Source organism: Salvelinus sp. IW2-2015, unplaced genomic scaffold, assembly GCF_002910315.2.
Source record: "Salvelinus sp. IW2-2015 unplaced genomic scaffold, ASM291031v2 Un_scaffold4369, whole genome shotgun sequence".
Taxonomy (NCBI): Eukaryota; Metazoa; Chordata; class Actinopteri; order Salmoniformes; family Salmonidae; genus Salvelinus; species Salvelinus sp. IW2-2015.
The window spans coordinates 22,616-41,773 of NW_019945639.1; the positions used below are offsets into that span (position 1 = coordinate 22,616).

Sequence of the window (19,158 nt, forward strand, 5' to 3'; positions counted from 1 at the left end):
CAATCATAGGATATCAGCCCAAACATAATCATATGGATATCAGCCCAAACATTAATCATATGGAGATCAGCCCACAATAATCATTATGGATATCAGCCCAACATAATACATATGGATATCAGCCCAACATAATCACATCAATATCGCCCAACATAATCATCATATATCAGCCCAACATAATCTATGGACATCAAGCCCAACATAATCATATGGATATCAGCCCAACATAATCATATGGATATCAAGCCAACATAATAATATGGAATATCAGCCCAACATAATCATATTGGATATCAGCCAACATAATAATATGATATCAACCAATATAATCATATGGATCACATAATATCAGCCAACATAATCATATGGATATCAGCCCAACATAATCAATCAATATCAGCCCAACATAATCATATGGATATCAGCCCAACATAATCATATGGATATCAGCCCAACATAATCACATCAATATCAGCCCAACATAAATATGGATATCAGCCAACATAATCACATCAATAATCAGCCCAACATAATCATATGGATATCAGCCCAACATAATCATAGGATTCAGCCCAACATAATCATATGGAATCAGCCCAACATAATCATATGGATATCAGCCCAACATAATCATATGATATAGCCCAACAAATCATATGGACATCAGCCCAACATAATCAATAGATATCAGCCCAACATAATCATATGGATATCAGCCCAACATAATCACATCAATAATCAGCCCACATAATCATATAGATATCAGCCCAACATTAATACATATATAGATATCAGCCCAACATAATCATATGGATATCAGCCCAACATAATCACATCAATATCAGCCCAACATAATCATATGGATATCAGCCCAACATAATCATATGGACATCAGCCCAACATAATCATATGGATATCAGCCCAACATAATCATATGATATCAGCCAACATAATCACATCAATCAGCCCAACAAATCATATGGATATCAGCCCAACATATCATATGGATATCAACCCCAACATAAATCATATGGATATCACCCAACATAATAATAGGACGTCAGCCCAACATAATCACATAGATATCAGCCCAACATAATCATATGGATATCAGTCCAACATTAATCATATAGATATCAGCCCAACATAATCACATCAATATCAGCCCAACATAATCATATGACATCAGCCCAACATAATCACATAATATCAGCCCAACAAATCATAGGACATCAGCCCAACATAATCATATGGATATCAGCCCAACATAATCATATAGATATCAGCCCACATAATCATATGGATATCAGCCCAACATAATCATATATATATCAGCCCAACATATCACATAGATATCTAGCCCAACATAATCATATGATATCACCCAACATAATCACATAGATATCAGCCCAACATAATCACATAGATATCAGCCCAACATTAATCATGTAGATATCAGCCCAACATAATCATATAGATATCACCCAACATAATCATATAGATATCAGCCCAACATAATCACATCAATATCAGCCCAACATAATCATATGGATATCAGCCCAACATAATCATATGGACATCAGCCCGACATAATCATATGATATCAGCCCAACATAATCATATGGATATCAGCCCAAATAATATATGGAATCAGCCCAACATAATCATATGGATATCAGCCCAACATAATCATATGGATATCAGCCCAACATAATCATATGGATATCAGCCCAAATAATCATATGGACATCAGCCCAACATAATATGTGGTTCTGGCATACTGTATGGTTAATTGCATATCAAAACAATTGCTATATCCCCCTCTTACCATGTAAAACGTTTATATGAATCAAATAAATGATTATTTATTTTGATTCTATGTAGTTTCTTCTTGTGAAGGGAAGTAGTTTCCCTTCTGCAGTGATTTGGTTTATACAGTAGTCAGTTTCAGTTCATATTTAGCTGTTATTTAGTGGACAATGTGGGTAATATTTGGTACCGTCTCTTACAAGATGATGTCTTACCAAATGTCAGTTAGTGGAGTTTGTTTCAGATGACCTGCTTTAACAAGGGACACACCTGTTACTGCAGCATTATCGCAAGCTGATGGACTGTATTGTTGTGAGCAGGCAGTTCTGTTGGTGGTTTTAGTTAGTGTGTGTGTGGTGCCTGCATGGGAGTTTTTTTCTCTTATTCTGCAGCAGTGTGGAATGAATGATTACGAAGCTGTGGTCTCCATAGAGAGCAGTAATGATCATTAACCTTCAGTCTCCATCCAATTCCCCATGAAGCCATGCGGGATGTTTAGGAACATCTGCTGTCCCTCTTCTTCTTTACAATGCTGCTACAAAAACCATCAATCTCCCCCATGTTACCACCATATTAGCTGTGGAATGTTTTTCATCTGAGAGAGCACCTTCGGCTCTATCTGAAGAGTAGTGGGATAGAGAATTGGCTAAGTGTCAAATGGCACCCTAGTGCACTATTTTTGACCAGGGCCCATAAGGAATTGTTCAAAAGTAGTGCACTATATTGGGAATGGTGCCATTTGGGAATGCAGATTTGTGACTGTGCAGAGGACAGGAGGCATAGTCAAGTGAACAAAGCTGTAGCATATGAAATGGGGGCAGTTAAAGGTGCTATTGACTGGGAATGAGGACCAGACGTAGATGTAGGTGATGGATATTCTTATTAAGTACATTATGCAGGTTCAACTGTCACTGGGCTGTTGTCCCTATATATCACCTAGGGTTCCATGGTCAAAAAGTAGTACACTTTATAAGGAATATAGTTCCTCTTCTAGGTTTCTTCCTAGGTTTTGCCTTTCTAGGGAGTTTTTCCTAGCCACCGTGCTCTACACCTGCATTGCTTGCTGTTTTGGGTTTAGGCTGGGTTTCTGTACAGCACTTCAGAATTAGCTGATGTACGAAGGGCTATATAAAATAAAATTGATTTTGATTTGATTTGATAGAGTGCCATTTGGTCGCAAAGAAGGAACATAATATTCACATTGAGGAGAAGTACACCTTAGTGTAGCATTAGGGGGTCATAGGCCCAGGTTCCATATAAGTAGGATGTTTATCAGCCCAGGTTCCATATATTAGGAGTATGTTTATGTTACAGCCCAGGTTCCATATAGTAGGATGTTTATCATCGCCCAGGTTCCATGATATAGGATGTTTATCAGCCCAGTTTCAATAGTAATGTTTATCAGCCAGTTCCATATAAGTAGGATGTTTATCAGCCCAGTCCATATAGTAGGATGTTTATCAGCCCAGTTCCATATAGTAGAGATGTTTATCAGCCCAGGTTCCAGATAGTATGATATTTATCAGCCCAGCCTTACCAGATAAGTAGATGTTATCAGGCGGTGCTCTGCTGTTAGGCGGTGCTCTGCTGTTTGGCGGTGCTCTACTGTTAGGCGGTGCTCTGCTGTTTGGCGGTTTTCTGCTGTTAGGCGGTGCTCTGCTGGTCGGCTGTGCTCTGCTGTTCAGCTGGGAACCTCTCAGGAAGAGGCCTCCCGAGTGGCGCAGTGGTCTAAGGCACTGCATTGCAGTGCTAGCTGCGTCACTACAGATCCTTGTTCGATCTCAGGCTTTGTTGAAGCCGGTCGCGACTTGGAGACCCATGAGGTGGCGCACAATTGGCCCAGCGTCATATGGGTTAGGTGAGGGTTTGGCCAGCCGGGTTGTCCTTGTACTATTGCACTCTAGCGACTCCTGTGGTGGGCCAGGCGCATGCACGCTGACACAGTCACCAGGTGTACAGCGTATCCTCCGGCACATTGGTGCGGCTGGCTTCCGGGTAAAGCTAGCATTGTGTCAAGAAGCAGTGTGGCAAAGCAGGGTGGTTTCGGAGGATGCACGGCTCTCAAACTTTTTCTCTCCCGAGTCCGTACGGGAGTTGCAGTGGTGGGACAACTGTAACTACCAATTGGATATCACAAAATTGGGGAGAAAAACGGGTAATACATTTAAAACTGTTTTTATTATAATAAATCAAATAAAAATAACCTCTCAGGAAGGTCATTAGACTACCAACAGAATAATCACTACACTTATATCTGCATATACGCTGACAGTTAATTTATCTGGATCTATGCTGACATTTTAATTACAAACCACTATAAATGTTTGTTGAAAAAGTACCAGTACCACAAAATGGTGTCGGTTAAGGCTATCTTGATCCGTGAGTGCTTTGTGTTTTTTGCATGTGGTTATGATTATGCTTCATAACATTTACTGTAAAATATGTGAAGGTAGCACGATAGCGTTTGTTATGGAATAAGAGAGAATTTCAAAAAGTGAGACCACATTGGATGCGTGTGTGTGTTATTTTCTAAAGAGGTGATCACCTGCTCCACATTTAATGGAATCTATTAGACAAGACAGGAATTTAATAGAAAAATGTTAGCTGCCAGAATTAAATCTTTGTCTAAATGAAATAAAGTGGCAAACACCTGCACAGTCGGTGTCTTGGCATCAGGTCTGTCTGTCATTATGTAATGTGATGATTTGCAACAGGCTTTAGAATGATAGTGTCCCCTCCAGATATGAGCCAAATGATCCAGCTCTGCCGAGGGAGAGTGGAGGTGGATGGAGTTGGAACTCACAACTCAATCCTCCATGAGGACCAATCACAATGGCTGGATAATTAACTAACTACGGTGTTCCTAGAAAACGGATTGATTAGCTTCCATCAAACTGTCATTATCAGAGCTAGCTAGGAGGGGAAGGAGCTGCTTGGGCTAGGCTGGTTGAGAGGGGCTAGGCTGGCTAGGGGGGGCTACTAGGGTTAGGCTGGTTGAGAGGGGCTAGGGCTAGGCTGGCTAGGGGGGGCTACTAGGGCTAGGCTGTAGGGGGGGAGCTACCTAGGGTTAGGCTGGTTGAGAGGGGCTAGGCTAGGCTGGCTAGGGGGGATACTAGGGTTAGGCTGGTTGAGAGGGGCTAGGGCTAGCTGGCTAGGGGGGGCTACTAGGGCTAGGCTGGCTAGGGGGGCTACTAGGGTTAGTTGGTTGAGAGGGGATAGGGCTAGGCTGGCTAGGGGGGTACTAGGGTAGGCTGCTTGAGAGGGGGACTAGGGCTAGGCTGGCTAGGGGGGGCTACTAGGGCTAGGCTGGTTGAAGGAGGGCTAGGCTGGCTGGGGGGATCCAGGGTTAGGCTGGTTGAGAGGGCTATAGGGCTAGGCTGGCTAGGGGGCTACTGGGGGGCTACTAGGGGGGGTCTAGGGCTAGGGCTAGGGGGGCTACTAAGGGCTAGGCTGGTTGAAGAGGGCTAGGCTAAGGCTGGTAGGGGGGGATACTAGGGCTAGCTGGGCTAGGGGGGGCTAGCTAAGGGCTAGGCTGGTTGAGAGGGGCTAGGTCTAGGCTGGCTAGGGGGGCTACTAGGGCTAGCGCTGGTTGAGAGGGGCTAGCACGGCTAGGGCTAGGCTAGGGGGGGAGGTAGCTAGGGTTACAGGCGGTTGAGAGGGGCTAGGGCTAGGCTGGCTAGGGGGGCTACTAGGGCTAGGCTGGCTAGGGGGGATACTAGGGCTAGGCTGGCCTAGGGGGGGATACTAAGGGTAAGGCTGGTTGAAGAGGGGCTAGGGCTAGCTGGCTAGGGGGGGCTACTAGGGCTAGGCTGGCTAGGGGGGCTACTAGGGCTAGCTGGTTGAGAGGGGCTAGGGCTAGGCTGCTGGGGGGGATACTAGGGCTAGGCTGGCTATGGGGGGGCTACTAGGGCTAGGCTGGTTGAGAGGGGCTAGGTCTAGGCTGGCTAGGGGGGCTACTAAGGGCTAGGCTGGTTGAGAGGGGCTAGGCTAGGCTGGCTAGGGGGGGATACTAGGGTTAGGCTGGTTGAAGAGGGGCAGGGCTAGGCTGGCTAGGGGGGCTACTAGGGCTAGGCTGGCTAGGGGGGATACTAGGGCTAGGCTGGTTGAGAGGGGCTAGGGCTAGGCTGGTAGGGGGGGCTACTAGGGCATAGGCTGGTTGAGAGGGGCTAGGGCTAGGCTGGCTATGGGGGCTACTAGGCTTAGGCTGGTTGAGAGAGGGCAGGGCTAGGCTGGCTAGGGGGGGCTACTAGGGCTAGGCTGGCTAGGGGGGGCTGCTAGGGTTAGGCTGGCTGGGGGGCTGCTAGGGTTAGGCTGGTTGAGAGGATATACCAGATCCTGGCTGAATATACAGGTGGACAAGGAGAGAGGATATATTTTAGATCCTGGCTGAAGAAACAGGGGACAAGGAGAGAGGATATATTCAGATCCTGGCTGAATATACAGGTGGACAAGGAGAGAGGATATATTCAGATCCTGGCTGAATATACAGGTGGACAAGGAGAGAGGATTTATTCAACCTGGCTGATAAACAGGGGGACAAGGAGAGAGGATATATTTAGATCCTGGCTGAAGAAACAGGGGGACAAGAAGATTATATTTCAGATCCTGGCTGAATATACAGGTGGACAAGGAGAGAGGATATATTCAGATCCTGGCTGAATAAACAGGGGGGACAAGGAGAGAGGATATATTCAGATCCTGGCTGAATAAACAGGGGACAAGGAGAGAGGATATATTCAGATCCTGGCTGAATAACAGGGGGACAAGGAGAGAGGATATATTCAGATCCTGGCTGAATACAGGGGGACAAGGAGAGAGGATATATTCAGATCCTGGCTGAATAACAGGGGGACAAGGAGAGAGGATATATTAGATCCTGGCTGAAGAAACAGGGGACAAGGAGAGAGGATATATTTAGATCCTGGCTGAATAAACAGGGGACAAGGAGAGAGGATATACTAGATCCTGGCGGAATAAACAGGGGGACACGGAGAGAAGGAATATTTAGATCCTGGCTGAATAAACAGGGGGACAAGAGAGAGGATATATTCAGATCCTGGCTGATAAACAGGGGGACACGGAGAAGAGATATATTTAGCCCTGGCTAACAACGGGACACGGAGAGAGATATATTTGATCCTGGCTGAATAACAGGGGGACACGGAGAGAGGATATGTGACTGGGTTCAAACCCAACAAGCGACAGCACACAGAGCTAAAGTCTAGGCATTCACTTGTGGGAGCTAACACACCTCTTCCAGTCTCAGAAAAAGTTTATCAGACCAAATCTATCAGTCATCCTCTGTATTAAGTTTGGGGTCTCCCCTCAGTGGGTGGTAGCAGGCCGCTGAGTCTCCCTAGTTGGTACGCCTGCCTCGCGTGTAGTGGGTGGCAGCAGGCCTGCTGGGTGTCTCCCCCTCAGTGGGTGGTAGGCAGCCTGCTGGGTGTCTCTCCCTCAGTGGTGGCAGGCAGGCTGCTGGGGTGTCCCCCTCATGGGTGGTAGCAGGCCTGCTGGTGTCTCCCCCTCATTGGGTGGCAGCAGGCCTGCTGGGTGTCTCTCCCTCCAGTGGGTGGCAGCAGGCCTGCTGGGTGTCTCCCCCTCAGTGGGTGGCAGCAGGCCTGCTGGTGTCCTCCCTCATGGGTGGTAGCAGGCCTGCTGGGTGTCTCCCCCCAGTGGGTGGCAGCAGGCCTGCTGGGTGTCTCCCCTCAGTGGGTGGCAGCAGGCCTGCTGGGTGTCTCTCCTCAGTGGGTGTAGCAGGCCTGCTGGGTGTCTCCCCCTCAGTGGTGGTAGCAGGCCTGCTGGGTGTCTCCCCCTCAGTGGGTGGTAGCAGGCCTGCTGGGTGTCTCCCACTCAGTGGGTGGCAGCAGGCCTGCTGGGTGTCTCCCCCTCAGTGGGTGGGCAGCAGGCCTGCTGGGGTGGTCTCCCCCTCAGTGGGTGGTAGCAGGCCTGCTGGGTGTCTCCCCCTCAGTGGGTGGTAGCAGGCCTGCTGGGTGTCTCCCCCTCAGTGGGGGTAGCAGGCTGCTGGGTGTCCTCCTCAGTGGGTGGTAGCAGGCCTGCTGGGTGTCTCCCCCTCAGTGGGTGGTGCAGGCCTGCTGGGTGTCTCTCCCTCAGTGGGTGGCAGCAGGCCTGCTGGGTGTCTCTCCCTCAGTGGGTGGCAGCAGGCCTGCTGGGGTGTCTCTCCCTCAGTGGGTGGTAGCAGGCCTCTGGGTGTCTCCCCTCAGTGGGCGCAGGCCTGGCTGGTGTCTCTCCTCAGTGGTGGTAGCAGGCCTGCTGGGTGTCTCTCCTCAGTGGGTGGTAGCAGGCCTGCTGGGAGTCCTCTCCCTCAGTGGTGGTAGCAGGCCTGCTGGGTGTCTCTCCCTCAGTTGGGTGGTAGCAGGCCTGCTGGGTGTCTCCCCCTCAGTGGGTGGTAGCAGGCCTGCTGGTGTCTCTCCCTCATGGGTGGCAGCAGGCCTGCTGGGTGCTCTCCCTCAGTGGGTGGCAGCAGGCCTGCTGGGTGTCTCCCACTCATCCATCCTCCCCTCAATATGGTGCAGTCGTCCTCTCCCCTTTGCAGAAAAGCATCCCCAAAGAATGATGTTTCCACCTCCATGCTTCACGTTGGGATGGTGTTCTTGGGGTTGTACTCATCCTTCTTCTTCCTCCAACACGGCGAGTGAAGTTTAGACCAAAAAGCTCTATTTTTGTCTCATCAGACCACATGACCTTCTCCATTCCTCCTCTGGATCACCAGATGGTCATTGGCAAACTTCAACGGGCCTGGACATGCGCTGGCTTGAGCAGGGGGACCGCATGCGCTGCAGGATTTTAATCCATGACGGCGTAGTGTGTTACTAATGGTTTTCTTTGAGACTGTGGTCCCAGCTCTCTTCAGGTCATTGACCAGGTCCTGCCGTGTAGTTCTGGGCTGATCCCTCACCTTCCCATGATCATTGATGCCCCACGAGGTGAGATCTTGTATGGAGCCCCAGACCGAGGGTGATTGACCGTCATCTTGAACTTCTTCCATTTTATAATAATTGCGCCAACAGTTGTTGCCTTCTCACCAAGCTGCTTGCCTATTGTCCTGTAGCCCATCCCAGCCTTGTGCAGGTCTACAATTTTATCCCTGATGTCCTTACACAGCTCTCTGGTCTTGGCCATTGTGGAGAGGTTTGGAGTCTGTTTGATTGAGTGTGTGGACAGGTGTCTTTTATACAGGTAACGTGTTCAACAGGTGCAGTTAATACAGGTAATTGAGTGGAGAACAGGAGGGCTTCTTTAAAGAAAATGTGATAAAAATTCCAGACCATCTACATGCTTGTAAGTAGGAAAACCTGCAAAATCGGCAGTGTATCAAATACTTGTTCTCCCCACTGTATATGTAAACAGTGTTTCATGTGTGTTTACCCTCCGCTACACCACTGTGAGGGAGGTATACCTATATGTAAACAGTGTTTACGTGTGTTTACCCTCACACTACACACTGTAAGGGAGGTATACCTATATGTAAACAGTGTTTACCCTCCACTACACCACTGTAAGGGAGGTATACCTATATGTAAACAGTGTTTACGTGTGTTTACCCTCCGCTACACCACTGTGAGGGAGGTATACCTATATGTAAACAGTGTTTACGTGTGTTTACCCTCCGCTACACCCACTGTGAGGGAGGTATACCTATATGTAAACAGTGTTTACGTGTGTTTACCCTCCACACCACTGTGAGGGAGGTATACCTATATGTAAAACAGTGTTACGTGTGTTTACCCTCCACTACACTACTGTACGGGAGGCTATACCTATATGTAAACAGTGTTCACGTGTGTTTACCCTCCACTACACCACTGGTGAGGGAGGTATACCTATATGTAAACAGTGTTCACGTGTGTTTACCTCCACTACACCACTGTAAGGGAGGTATACCTATATGTAAACAGTGTTTACGTGTGTTTACCCTCCGCTACACCACTGTGAGGGAGGTATACCTATATGTAAACAGTGTTTACGTGTGTTTACCCTCCACTACACTACTGTAAGGGAGGCATACCTATATGTAAACAGTGTTTACGTGTGTTTACCCTCCACTACACCACTGTGAGGGAGGTATACCTATATGTAAACAGTGTTCACGTGTGTTTACCCTCCACTACAGTACTGTACGGGAGGTATACCTATATGTAAACAGTGTTCACGTGTGTTTACCCTCCGCTACACCACTGTGAGGGAGGTATACCTATATGTAACAGTGTTTACCCTCCACTACACCACTGTAAGTGAGGTATACCTATATGTAAACAGTGTTTACGTGTGTTTACCCTCCTACACCACTGTGAGGGAGGTACCTATATGTAAACAGTGTTTACCCTCCACTACACCACTGTAAGTGAGGTATACCTATATGTAAACAGTGTTTACGTGTGTTACCCTCCACTACACCACTGTGAGGGAGGTATACCTATATGTAAACAGTTGTTACTGTGTTTACCCTCCACTACACCACTGTGAGGGAGGTATACTATATGTAAACAGTGTTTACCCTCCACTACACCACTGTAAGTGAGGTATACCTATATGTAAACAGTGTTTACGTGTGTTACCCACCACTACACCACTGTGTAAGGAGGTATACCTATATGTAAACAGTGTTTACCCTCCACTACACCACTGTAAGTGAGTATACCTATATGTAAACAGTGTTTACGTGTGTTTACCCTCCACTACACCACTGTGAGGGAGTATACCTATATGTAAACAGTGTTTACGTGTTTTACCCTCCACTACACCACTGTGAGGGAGGTATACCTATATGTAAACAGTGTTTACGTGTGTTTACCCTCCACTACACCACTGTGAGGGGGTATACCTATATGTAAACAGTGTTTACCCTCCACTACACCACTGTAAGGGAGGTATACCTATATGTAAACAGTGTTTACGTGTGTTTACCCTCCACTACACCACTGTAGGGAGGTATACCTATATGTAAACAGTGTTTACGTGTGTTTCCCCCCACTACACTACTGTGAGGGAGGTATACCTATATGTAAACACGTTTTACGTGTGTTTACCCTCCACTACACACTGTGAGGGGGTATACCTATATGTAAACAGTGTTTACGTGTGTTTACCCTCCACTACACCACTGTAAGGGAGGTATACCTATATGTAAACAGTGTTTACGTGTGTTTACCCTCCCTACACCACTGTGAGGAGGTATACCTATATGTAAACAGTGTTTACGTGTGTTTACCCCCACTACACTACTGTAAGGGAGGTATACCTATATGTAAACAGTATTTACGTGTGTTTACCCTCCACTACACTACTGTGAGGGAGGCACACCTATACACCTGACTGTCAACGTGGGTCTCCTGCATGCCACACGACTGTGTTAGTCCACCGAGCTAGAGGCAAACATTACAAGCAGTGGTCAAGCTAGATTAGATGAGATGCACTTGTCTGCTTTACTGCATGGTCAGGTCTTTATTGTAAAAGAGAATGTGTTCTAAATGACTTGGTTATTTAGCTGGTTAAATCAAGGTTAAATTAAGGCAGAACTCAGTCTGTTCTGAATGAGGTGGTCTCCCATGCAGGACACTGTATTAATGTTCCTGTATAGAGTCAAGCAAAGTACAGGGAAATCCTTGATGAAAACCTGTACAGAGAGCTCAGGACCTCAGACTGGGGTGAAGGTTCACCTTCCAACAGGACAACGACCCTAAGCACACAGCCAAGACAACACAGGAGTGGCTTCGGGACAAATCTCTGAATATCCTTGAGTGATCCAGCCAGAGCCCGGAATTTAACCCGATCGAACATCTCTGGAGAGACCTGAAAATAGCTGTGCAGCGACACTTCCAACCTGACAGAGCTTGAGAGGATCTGCAGAGAAGAATCGGAGAAACTCCCCAAATACAGGTGTGTCAAGTTTGTAGCGTCTTACCCAAGAAGACTCGAGGCTGTAATCACTGCCAAAAGGTGCTTCAACAAAGTACTAAAGGGCCTGAATACTTATGTAAATGTGATATTTTTTTCTTTCTTTTTTTTGCAAAAATGTGTTAAAACTTGTTTTTGCTTTATCATCATGAGATATTGTGTGTAGATTGATGAGGAAAAAAAACATTTAATCCATTTTAGATTAAGGCTGTAACATAACAAAATGTGGAAGAAGTGAAGGGGTCTGAATACTTTCCAAATGCACTGTAGCTGGGAAGATATCATGGGGGATTGGTATAGCTATGTTATGTGGGCAGATATCATGGGGATTGGTATAGCTATGTTATGTGGGCAGATATCATGGGGATTGGTATAGCTATGTTATTGGGCAGATATCATGGGGATGTTTGGTTGGTGAACAGATGATCTCTGCATGTGTTGGTCCCACGGTGAAGCATGGAGGAGGAGGTGTGATGTGTGGGGTTGCTTTGCTGGTGACACTGTCTATTGATTTATTTAGAATTCAAGGCACACTTAACCAGCATGGCTACCAAGCAATCTGCAGCTATACGCCTCCCATCTGGTTTGCGCTTAGTGGGACTATCATTTGTTTTTCAACAGGACAATGACCCAACACACCTCCTGGCTGTGTAAGGGTTATTTGACCAAGGAAAGTGATGGAGTGCTGCATCAGAATACCTGGCCTACACAATCACCCGACTCAACTCAATTGAGATGGTTTGGATGAGTTGGACCGCAGAGTGAAGGAAAAGCAGCCAACAAGTGCTCAGCATATGTGGGAACTCCTTTAAGACTGTGGAAAAGCATCAACAAGATGTTTAGCTCAGCGGTCAAACCAAGCAGGGTTAAAGCGATGATATTCCCATGTACTTCATATCTCTACTCTCTTTTTGATTTACTCTAGGTACAAGGTGCTCTAGGTACAAGGTGCTCTAGGTTGTCTAGGTACAATGTAGGTACATTGTAGTTATGTAGTGTACCCTCATAGCCTGGTTCCTCTCTAGGTTTTCTTCCCAGGTTTTGGCCTTTCTAGGGAGTTTTTCCTAGCCACCGTGCTTCTACACCTGCATTGCTTGCTGTTTGGGGTTTTAGGCTGGGTTTCTGTACAGCACTCGAGATATTAGCTGATGTACGAAGGGCTATATAAAATAAACTTGATTTGATTTGTAGTTGCTCTAGTACAATGTGCTCTAGGTTGTCTAGGTACAAGGTGCTCTAGGTACAATGTGCTCTAGGTACAATGTGCTCTAGCTAAAATGTGTTCTAGGACAATGTGTTCTAGGTGGTCTAGGTACAAGGTACTCTAGTAGTACTATGTGCTCTAGTGATGCTCTAGGTACAAGGTGCTCTAGTGTCTAGGTTACAATGTCTCTAGTGTCCTAGGGCGGTCTATTCTAGGTGGTCTAGGTACAAGGTGTCTAGGTGCGTCTAGGTGGTCTAGGTACAATGTGCTCTAGGTTTACAGGTGCAGGTACAAGGTGCTCTAGGTGTCTAGGTGGTCTAGAGTGGTCTAGGTACAATGTGCTCTAGGGTGTCTAGGTGGTCTAGGTACAATGTGCTCTAGGTGGTCTAGGTGGTCTAGGGGTCTAGGGTACATGTGTCTAGGTGGTCTAGGACAATGTGCTCTAGTGGTCTAGGTGGTGTAGGTGGTCTAGGTACAATGTGCTCTAGGTGGTAGGTGGTCTAGGTACAATGTGGCTTTAGGTGGTCTAGGTGGTCTAGGTACATGTGCTCTAGGTGGCTTAGGTGGTCTAGGTGGTCTAGGTACAATGTGCTCTAGGTGGTCTAGGTGTCTAGGTGAAAGGTGCTCTAGATGGTCTAGGTGGCTCTAGGTACAATGTGCTCTAGGTGGTCTAGGTACAATGTGCTCTAGGTGGTCTAGGTGGTCAAGGTGGTCTAGGTGGTCTAGGTACAATTGCTTAGTGGTCTAGGTACAATGTGCGTCTAGGTGGTCTAGGTGTCTAGGTACAAGTGCTCTAGGTGGTCTAGGTGCTAGTTAGGCTCTAGGGTCTAGGTGGTCTAGGTACAAGGTGGTCTAGGTACAGGTGGTCTAGGTACAAGGTGCTCTAGGTACAATGTGCTCTAGGTAAGGTGGTCTAGGTACAAGGAGCTCTAGGTACAAGGAGCTCTAGGTACAAGGAGCTCTAGGTACAAGGTGCTCTAGGTACAATTTGCTCTAGGTGGTCTAGTACAAGCTGGTCTAGGTACAAGGTGGTCTAGTACAATGTGCTAGGTACAATGTGCTCTAGGTCTCTAGGTACAATGTGCTCTAGGTGCTCTAGGTACAAGGTGCTCCAGGTGGTCTAGGTACAAGGTGGTCTAGGTACAAGGTGCTCTAGGTACAAGTTGATCTAGGTACAAGGTGCTCTAGGTACAATGTGCTCTAGGTACAATGTACTCTAGGTGCTCTAGGTACAAGGTGCTCTAGGTGAAAGGTGCTCTAGGTACAAGGTGCTCGGGTGCTCTAGGTACAAGGTACTCTAGGTACAAGGTGATCTAGGTACAATGTACTCTAGTACAAGGTGTGTCTAGGTACAAGGTGGTCTAGTACAAGGTGCTCTAGTACAATGTGCTCTAGGTACAAGGTGGTCTAGGTAAAGGAGCTCTAGGTACAAGGAGCTCTAGGTACAAGGAGCTCTAGGTACAAGGTGCTCTAGGTACAATTTGCTCTAGGTGGTCTAGGTACAAGCTGGTCTAGGTACAAGGTGGTCTAGGTACAATGTGCTCTAGGTACAATGTGCTCTAGGTGCTCTAGTACAATGTGCTCTAGGTGCTCTAGGTACAAGGTGCTCCAGGTGTCGGTTGGAGTACAAGGGTGGGTCTAGGTACAAGGTGCTCTAGGTACAAGGTGCTTTAGGTACATGGTGCTGTAGGTACAACTATCTGTATTATGATATTGTAAGCTAGATACGAGCGTCGAGATAGGCTCCTATAAGGATGCTACTTGAATACAATACAATTATTAATATCTACAGCAGGATGGGCTGATGTTTGAACGGATGAATTAATTTATGAATGTAAATTAATGTATTCAGCTATTTAAATGACCAATGTTGTGGTCATTGATTTGGGTTTTATGTCCAATAAAACTGTATCTCTTTCCTTGTTTTCCAGCCTGTGTCTGAGGAGTTCCAGAATGGCGAGGGCTTTGGCTACATCGTGGCATTCCGAGCCAATGGTACGCGAGGCTGGAAGGAAAAGATGGTGACATCAGCAGATTCCACTACATACAAGTACAGAGACGAGACCTTCCCTCCCCTCACCCCCTTCGAAGTGAAAGTGGGCGTGTACAACAACAAGGGAGATGGACCCTTCAGTGGTGTGGTCACTGTGTACTCTGCAGAGGGGGGTGAGTTCTTGCACTCACACATCTAAGGATGGCTTTGTAGGTGTTGGGAAGGTTGACGTTCTTCAAAGAGAAGTGGCTCCTTCACGCCCTGTTTATCTAATGGACTAGTGTCTGCTGAGGGGTGGACTTCTTATGTATTTAATGTACTAGTGTCTGCTGAGGGGTGGACTTCTTATGTATCTAATGTACTAGTGTCTGCTGATGGGTGGACTTCTTATGTATCTAATGTACTAGTGTCTGCTGAGGGGTGGACTTCTTATGTATTTAATGTACTAGTGTCTGCTGATGGGTGGACTTCTTATGTCATGCCCTAGGAGTTTTTATGTCATGTCCTAGGAGATATTATGTCATGTCTCAAGAGTTCTTATATCATGTCCTATGAATTCTTATGTCATGTCCAATGCATTCTTATGTCATGTCCTATGAGTTCTTATGTCATGTCCTATGAGTTCTTACGGCATGTCCAAGGAATTCTTATGTCATGTCCTAAGAGTTATAATGTCATGTCGAAAGAGTTCTTATGTCATGTCCTATGATCTCAGAAGACTAAAAATCAAAAGAGCACATCTTAGTCATCTAGCCAATGGGTTGATTTGTTGGTTTTGGAAATGTAAAACAGTTATTCAAAGAGAAAGACCTCCTACACTTAGTCCTCCAATCATTGTACTTGTTTGGTGAATTAAGGTCACTGATTAGTAAGGAACTCCCCTCACCTGGTTGTCCATGTCTTATAGAGTGACTGAACCAGGGAACTCCCCTCACCTGGTTAGTTGTCTAGGTCTTATAAAGTGACTGAACCAGGGAACTCCCCTCACCTGGTTGTCCAGGTCTTATAGAGTGACTGAACCAGGGAACTCCCCTCACCTGGTTGTCCAGGCACCAGGTGAGGAGTTCCCTGCGTTTCAGTCACTCTAGCCTGGGACACAAAGGATTTCCCTGGGTTCAGTCACTCTATATAAGAAGCCGGAACAACCAGGTGAGGGAGTTCCCTGGTTCAGTCACTCATAAATACACCGCCAAAGGACAAACCAAGGGAGGGGAGTCCTGGTTCAGTCTCTCTATATAGACCTGACAACACAGTGAGGGAGTTCCCTGGTAGTCTTAAACGCACTGACCAGGTGATCGGAAGCTCACTGTTTCAGTACTCATAAGAACTGCACGAAGTGAGCCGAGCTCGGATTCTAGTCCGTCTATAAGCACTGAAGACCAGTTGGGAGTTCACGTAGTCACTTATAAGACCGTGGACACCAGGTGAGGGGAGTTACATGGTTCAGTCACTCTATAGGAGACCCTGGACAACCAGGTGAGTGGGAGCTTCCCCTGGTTCAGTCTCTATAGAACCTGGAACAACCAGGGTGGAGGGGAGGGGTTCCCTGGTTCAGTCACTCTAAAGCCACTGGGACAACCAGGGGGGTGAGGGGAGTTCCCTGGTTAGCCCATTCTATAGAGACACTGGAACAACCAGGTGATGAGGGGAGATTCCTCTGTCAGTCACTCTATAAGACCTAGACAACCAGCGCTGAGGGGAGAGTACCTGGTTCAGTCAACTCTAATAAGACCTGGACAACCAGGTTGAAGGGGAGATTCTCACCCTGGTTCATCACTCTATAAGACGCTACAACCAGGTGAGGGCAGTTCCCTGGTCATCACTCTATAAGCACTGGACAACCAGGTGATGGGAGTTCCCACTGGTTCAGGCACTCTATAAACACTGGACAACCAGGTGAGGACTGGTCGAGCTATGTGCAAACGAAGGTGGTCCTGGTTCAGTCACTCTATATAGCACTGGACAACCAGAGTGAGGAGTTCCCTGGTTCAGGTCACTCTATACAGCAACTGAGACAACCAGGTTGAGGGGGTTTCCCTGGTTCATCCTCTTATAAGCATCGGACAACAGTGAAGGGGAGTTCCCGTGGTTCACAGTCACTCTATACGACCTGGACAACGAGGTGAGGGGAGTTCCCTGGTTCAGTCACTCTATAAGCGCACTGGACAACCAGGTGGGGGTTCCTCGGTTCAGTCCTCTTCTAAAGACCTGGCAACCCAGGTGAGGGAGCCCTGGTTCAGCACCTCTTAAACCTGACAACCAGGTACCAGGGAGTTCCTGGTTCAGTGCACGATCTATATAGACTGGAGACAACCAGTCTAGGGAGTACCTGGTTCAGTCCTCTATAACGCATGGACAACCAGAGTGGAGGGGAGTTCCCGGTTCAGTCCACTCTAGACTGTACATGCAATCGAGTCACATACCACCGTCATTCTATAAACGGCAACCAGGTGAGGGGAGTTCCTGGTTCAGTCACTCTATAAACACTGGACAACCAGGTTGAGGGAGAGTTTCGCCTGGTTCAGCACTCTATAAGCACCTGGACAACCAGCGTGAGGGGAGTTCCCTGGTTCACCGTCATCTATAAGACCTGACACCAGGTAGGGGAGTTCCCTGTTCAAGTCATCATAAGCACCTGGACAACCGTGAGGGGAAGTTCACCTGTTCAGTCGACCTTTATAAACTTGACAACCAGGTGAGGGAGTTCCCTGTTCAGTCACTATCTATAAGACCTGACAACCTAGGTGAGGAGTTCCCGGTTCAGTCTATCACTGCCAGTAGGTATTGAGCACTCTAAATGTACACTGGACAACCAGGTTGGGGAGACGCGTAGTTACCTAACCTGGCACCTGTGGCCTGGTTCAGTCACTCTACAGTTAGGATTCGAGCACTTAAGACGAACACCCGTAGGGGATTTCTTCAGTCCATCAGCTCACGTAGGAGTTTCCCTGGTTCAGGCACTCTATAAGCAGTGGACAACCACGGTGAGGGGAGTTCCCTGGTTCAGTCACTGCTATAAGACCTGGACAACCAGTAGGGAGTTCCTGGTTCAGTCACTCTATAAGCACTGGACAACCAGGTGAGGGAGTTCCCTGTTCAGCCACTCTATAAGCACGGCAAACGCAGTGAGGGGAGTTCCCTGTTTCAGTCACTTGTATAAGCACTGGACAACCAGGTGAGGGATTTCCCTGGTTCAGCACTCTTAATCGACCTGGCAACCAGGTGAGGGGATTTTCACTGGGTTCAGTCACTCTAAATACGCACTGGACAACCAGGTGAGGGGAGTTCCCTGGTTAGTCCCTCATAAGACCTAGGACAACAGGTGAGGGGAGTTTCCCTGGTTCAGTCACGCTATAAGCACCTAGGACAACCAGGTGAGGGGAGTTTCCCTGGTTCAGTCACTCTATAAGACCTGGACAACGAGTGAGGGGAGTTCCCTGGTTCAGTCCACTCTATAAGCACTGGACAACCAGGTGAGGGGAGTTCCCTGTTCAGTACATGCCTGGACAAGGTAGACTAAGTCACTCTATAACGGGAACAACCAGGTGAGGGAGTTCCCTGGTTCGTCACTCTATAAGACCTGGACAACCAGGTGGAGGGAGTTCCTGGTTTACAGTCACTCTATAAGCCCTGAACAACATGAGGGAGTTCCCTGGTTCAGTCACTCTTAAGAACCTGGACAACCAGGTAGGGGAGTCCCCTGTTCGTGCACTCAATTAAGCCTGGATACAACAGTGAGGGCATTCCCTGGTTCAGCAGCTCATTAGACCTGGACAACCAGGTTGAGGGGAGTTCCCTGGTTCAGTCACTTCTATAAGACGGACAACACAGGTGGGGGAGTTCCCTGTTCAGTCACTCTATAACCTGACAACCAGGTGAGGGGAGTTCCCTTGGTTCAGTCACTTTGACTAACCTAGGGGAGTTTTAGCACTCATAAGACACTGGAACCAGGTGAGGGGAGTTCCCTGGTTCAGTCAATCTATAAGCACTGACAACCAAGGTGAGGAGTTCCCTGGTTCAGTCACTCTAAAGCACCTGGACAACCAGTGAGGGGAGTTCCCTGCGTTCAGCACTCTATAAGACCTTTGGACAACCAGGTGAGGGGAGTTTCCCTGGTCAGCACTCTATAAGAACCTGGACAACAGGTGGTGGAGTTCCCTTGGTCAGTCCAACTCCATAAGCCCTTGGACAACAGTGTAGGGGAGTTCCCTGTTCAGTCACTCTATCAGACCTGGAC

General features: G+C 47.5%; 1 protein-coding gene across 1 annotated transcript in view; it reads left to right on the top strand.

The window, feature by feature from the left end:
- The window catches only part of LOC112077193 (contactin-5-like), a gene marked incomplete at its 3' end in the record, with an annotated part of 34,162 nt that extends 17,021 nt beyond the window's left edge, over positions 1 to 17,141 (top strand). Inside the window, exons 2-3 of the mRNA XM_024143754.1 lie at positions 14,860 to 15,094; positions 16,979 to 17,141. Of these exons, the coding sequence (XP_023999522.1) occupies positions 14,860 to 15,094; positions 16,979 to 17,141 (398 nt within the window). The remainder of the gene's footprint in view (positions 1 to 14,859; positions 15,095 to 16,978) is intronic.
- Positions 17,142 to 19,158: the final 2,017 nt, after the last annotated feature.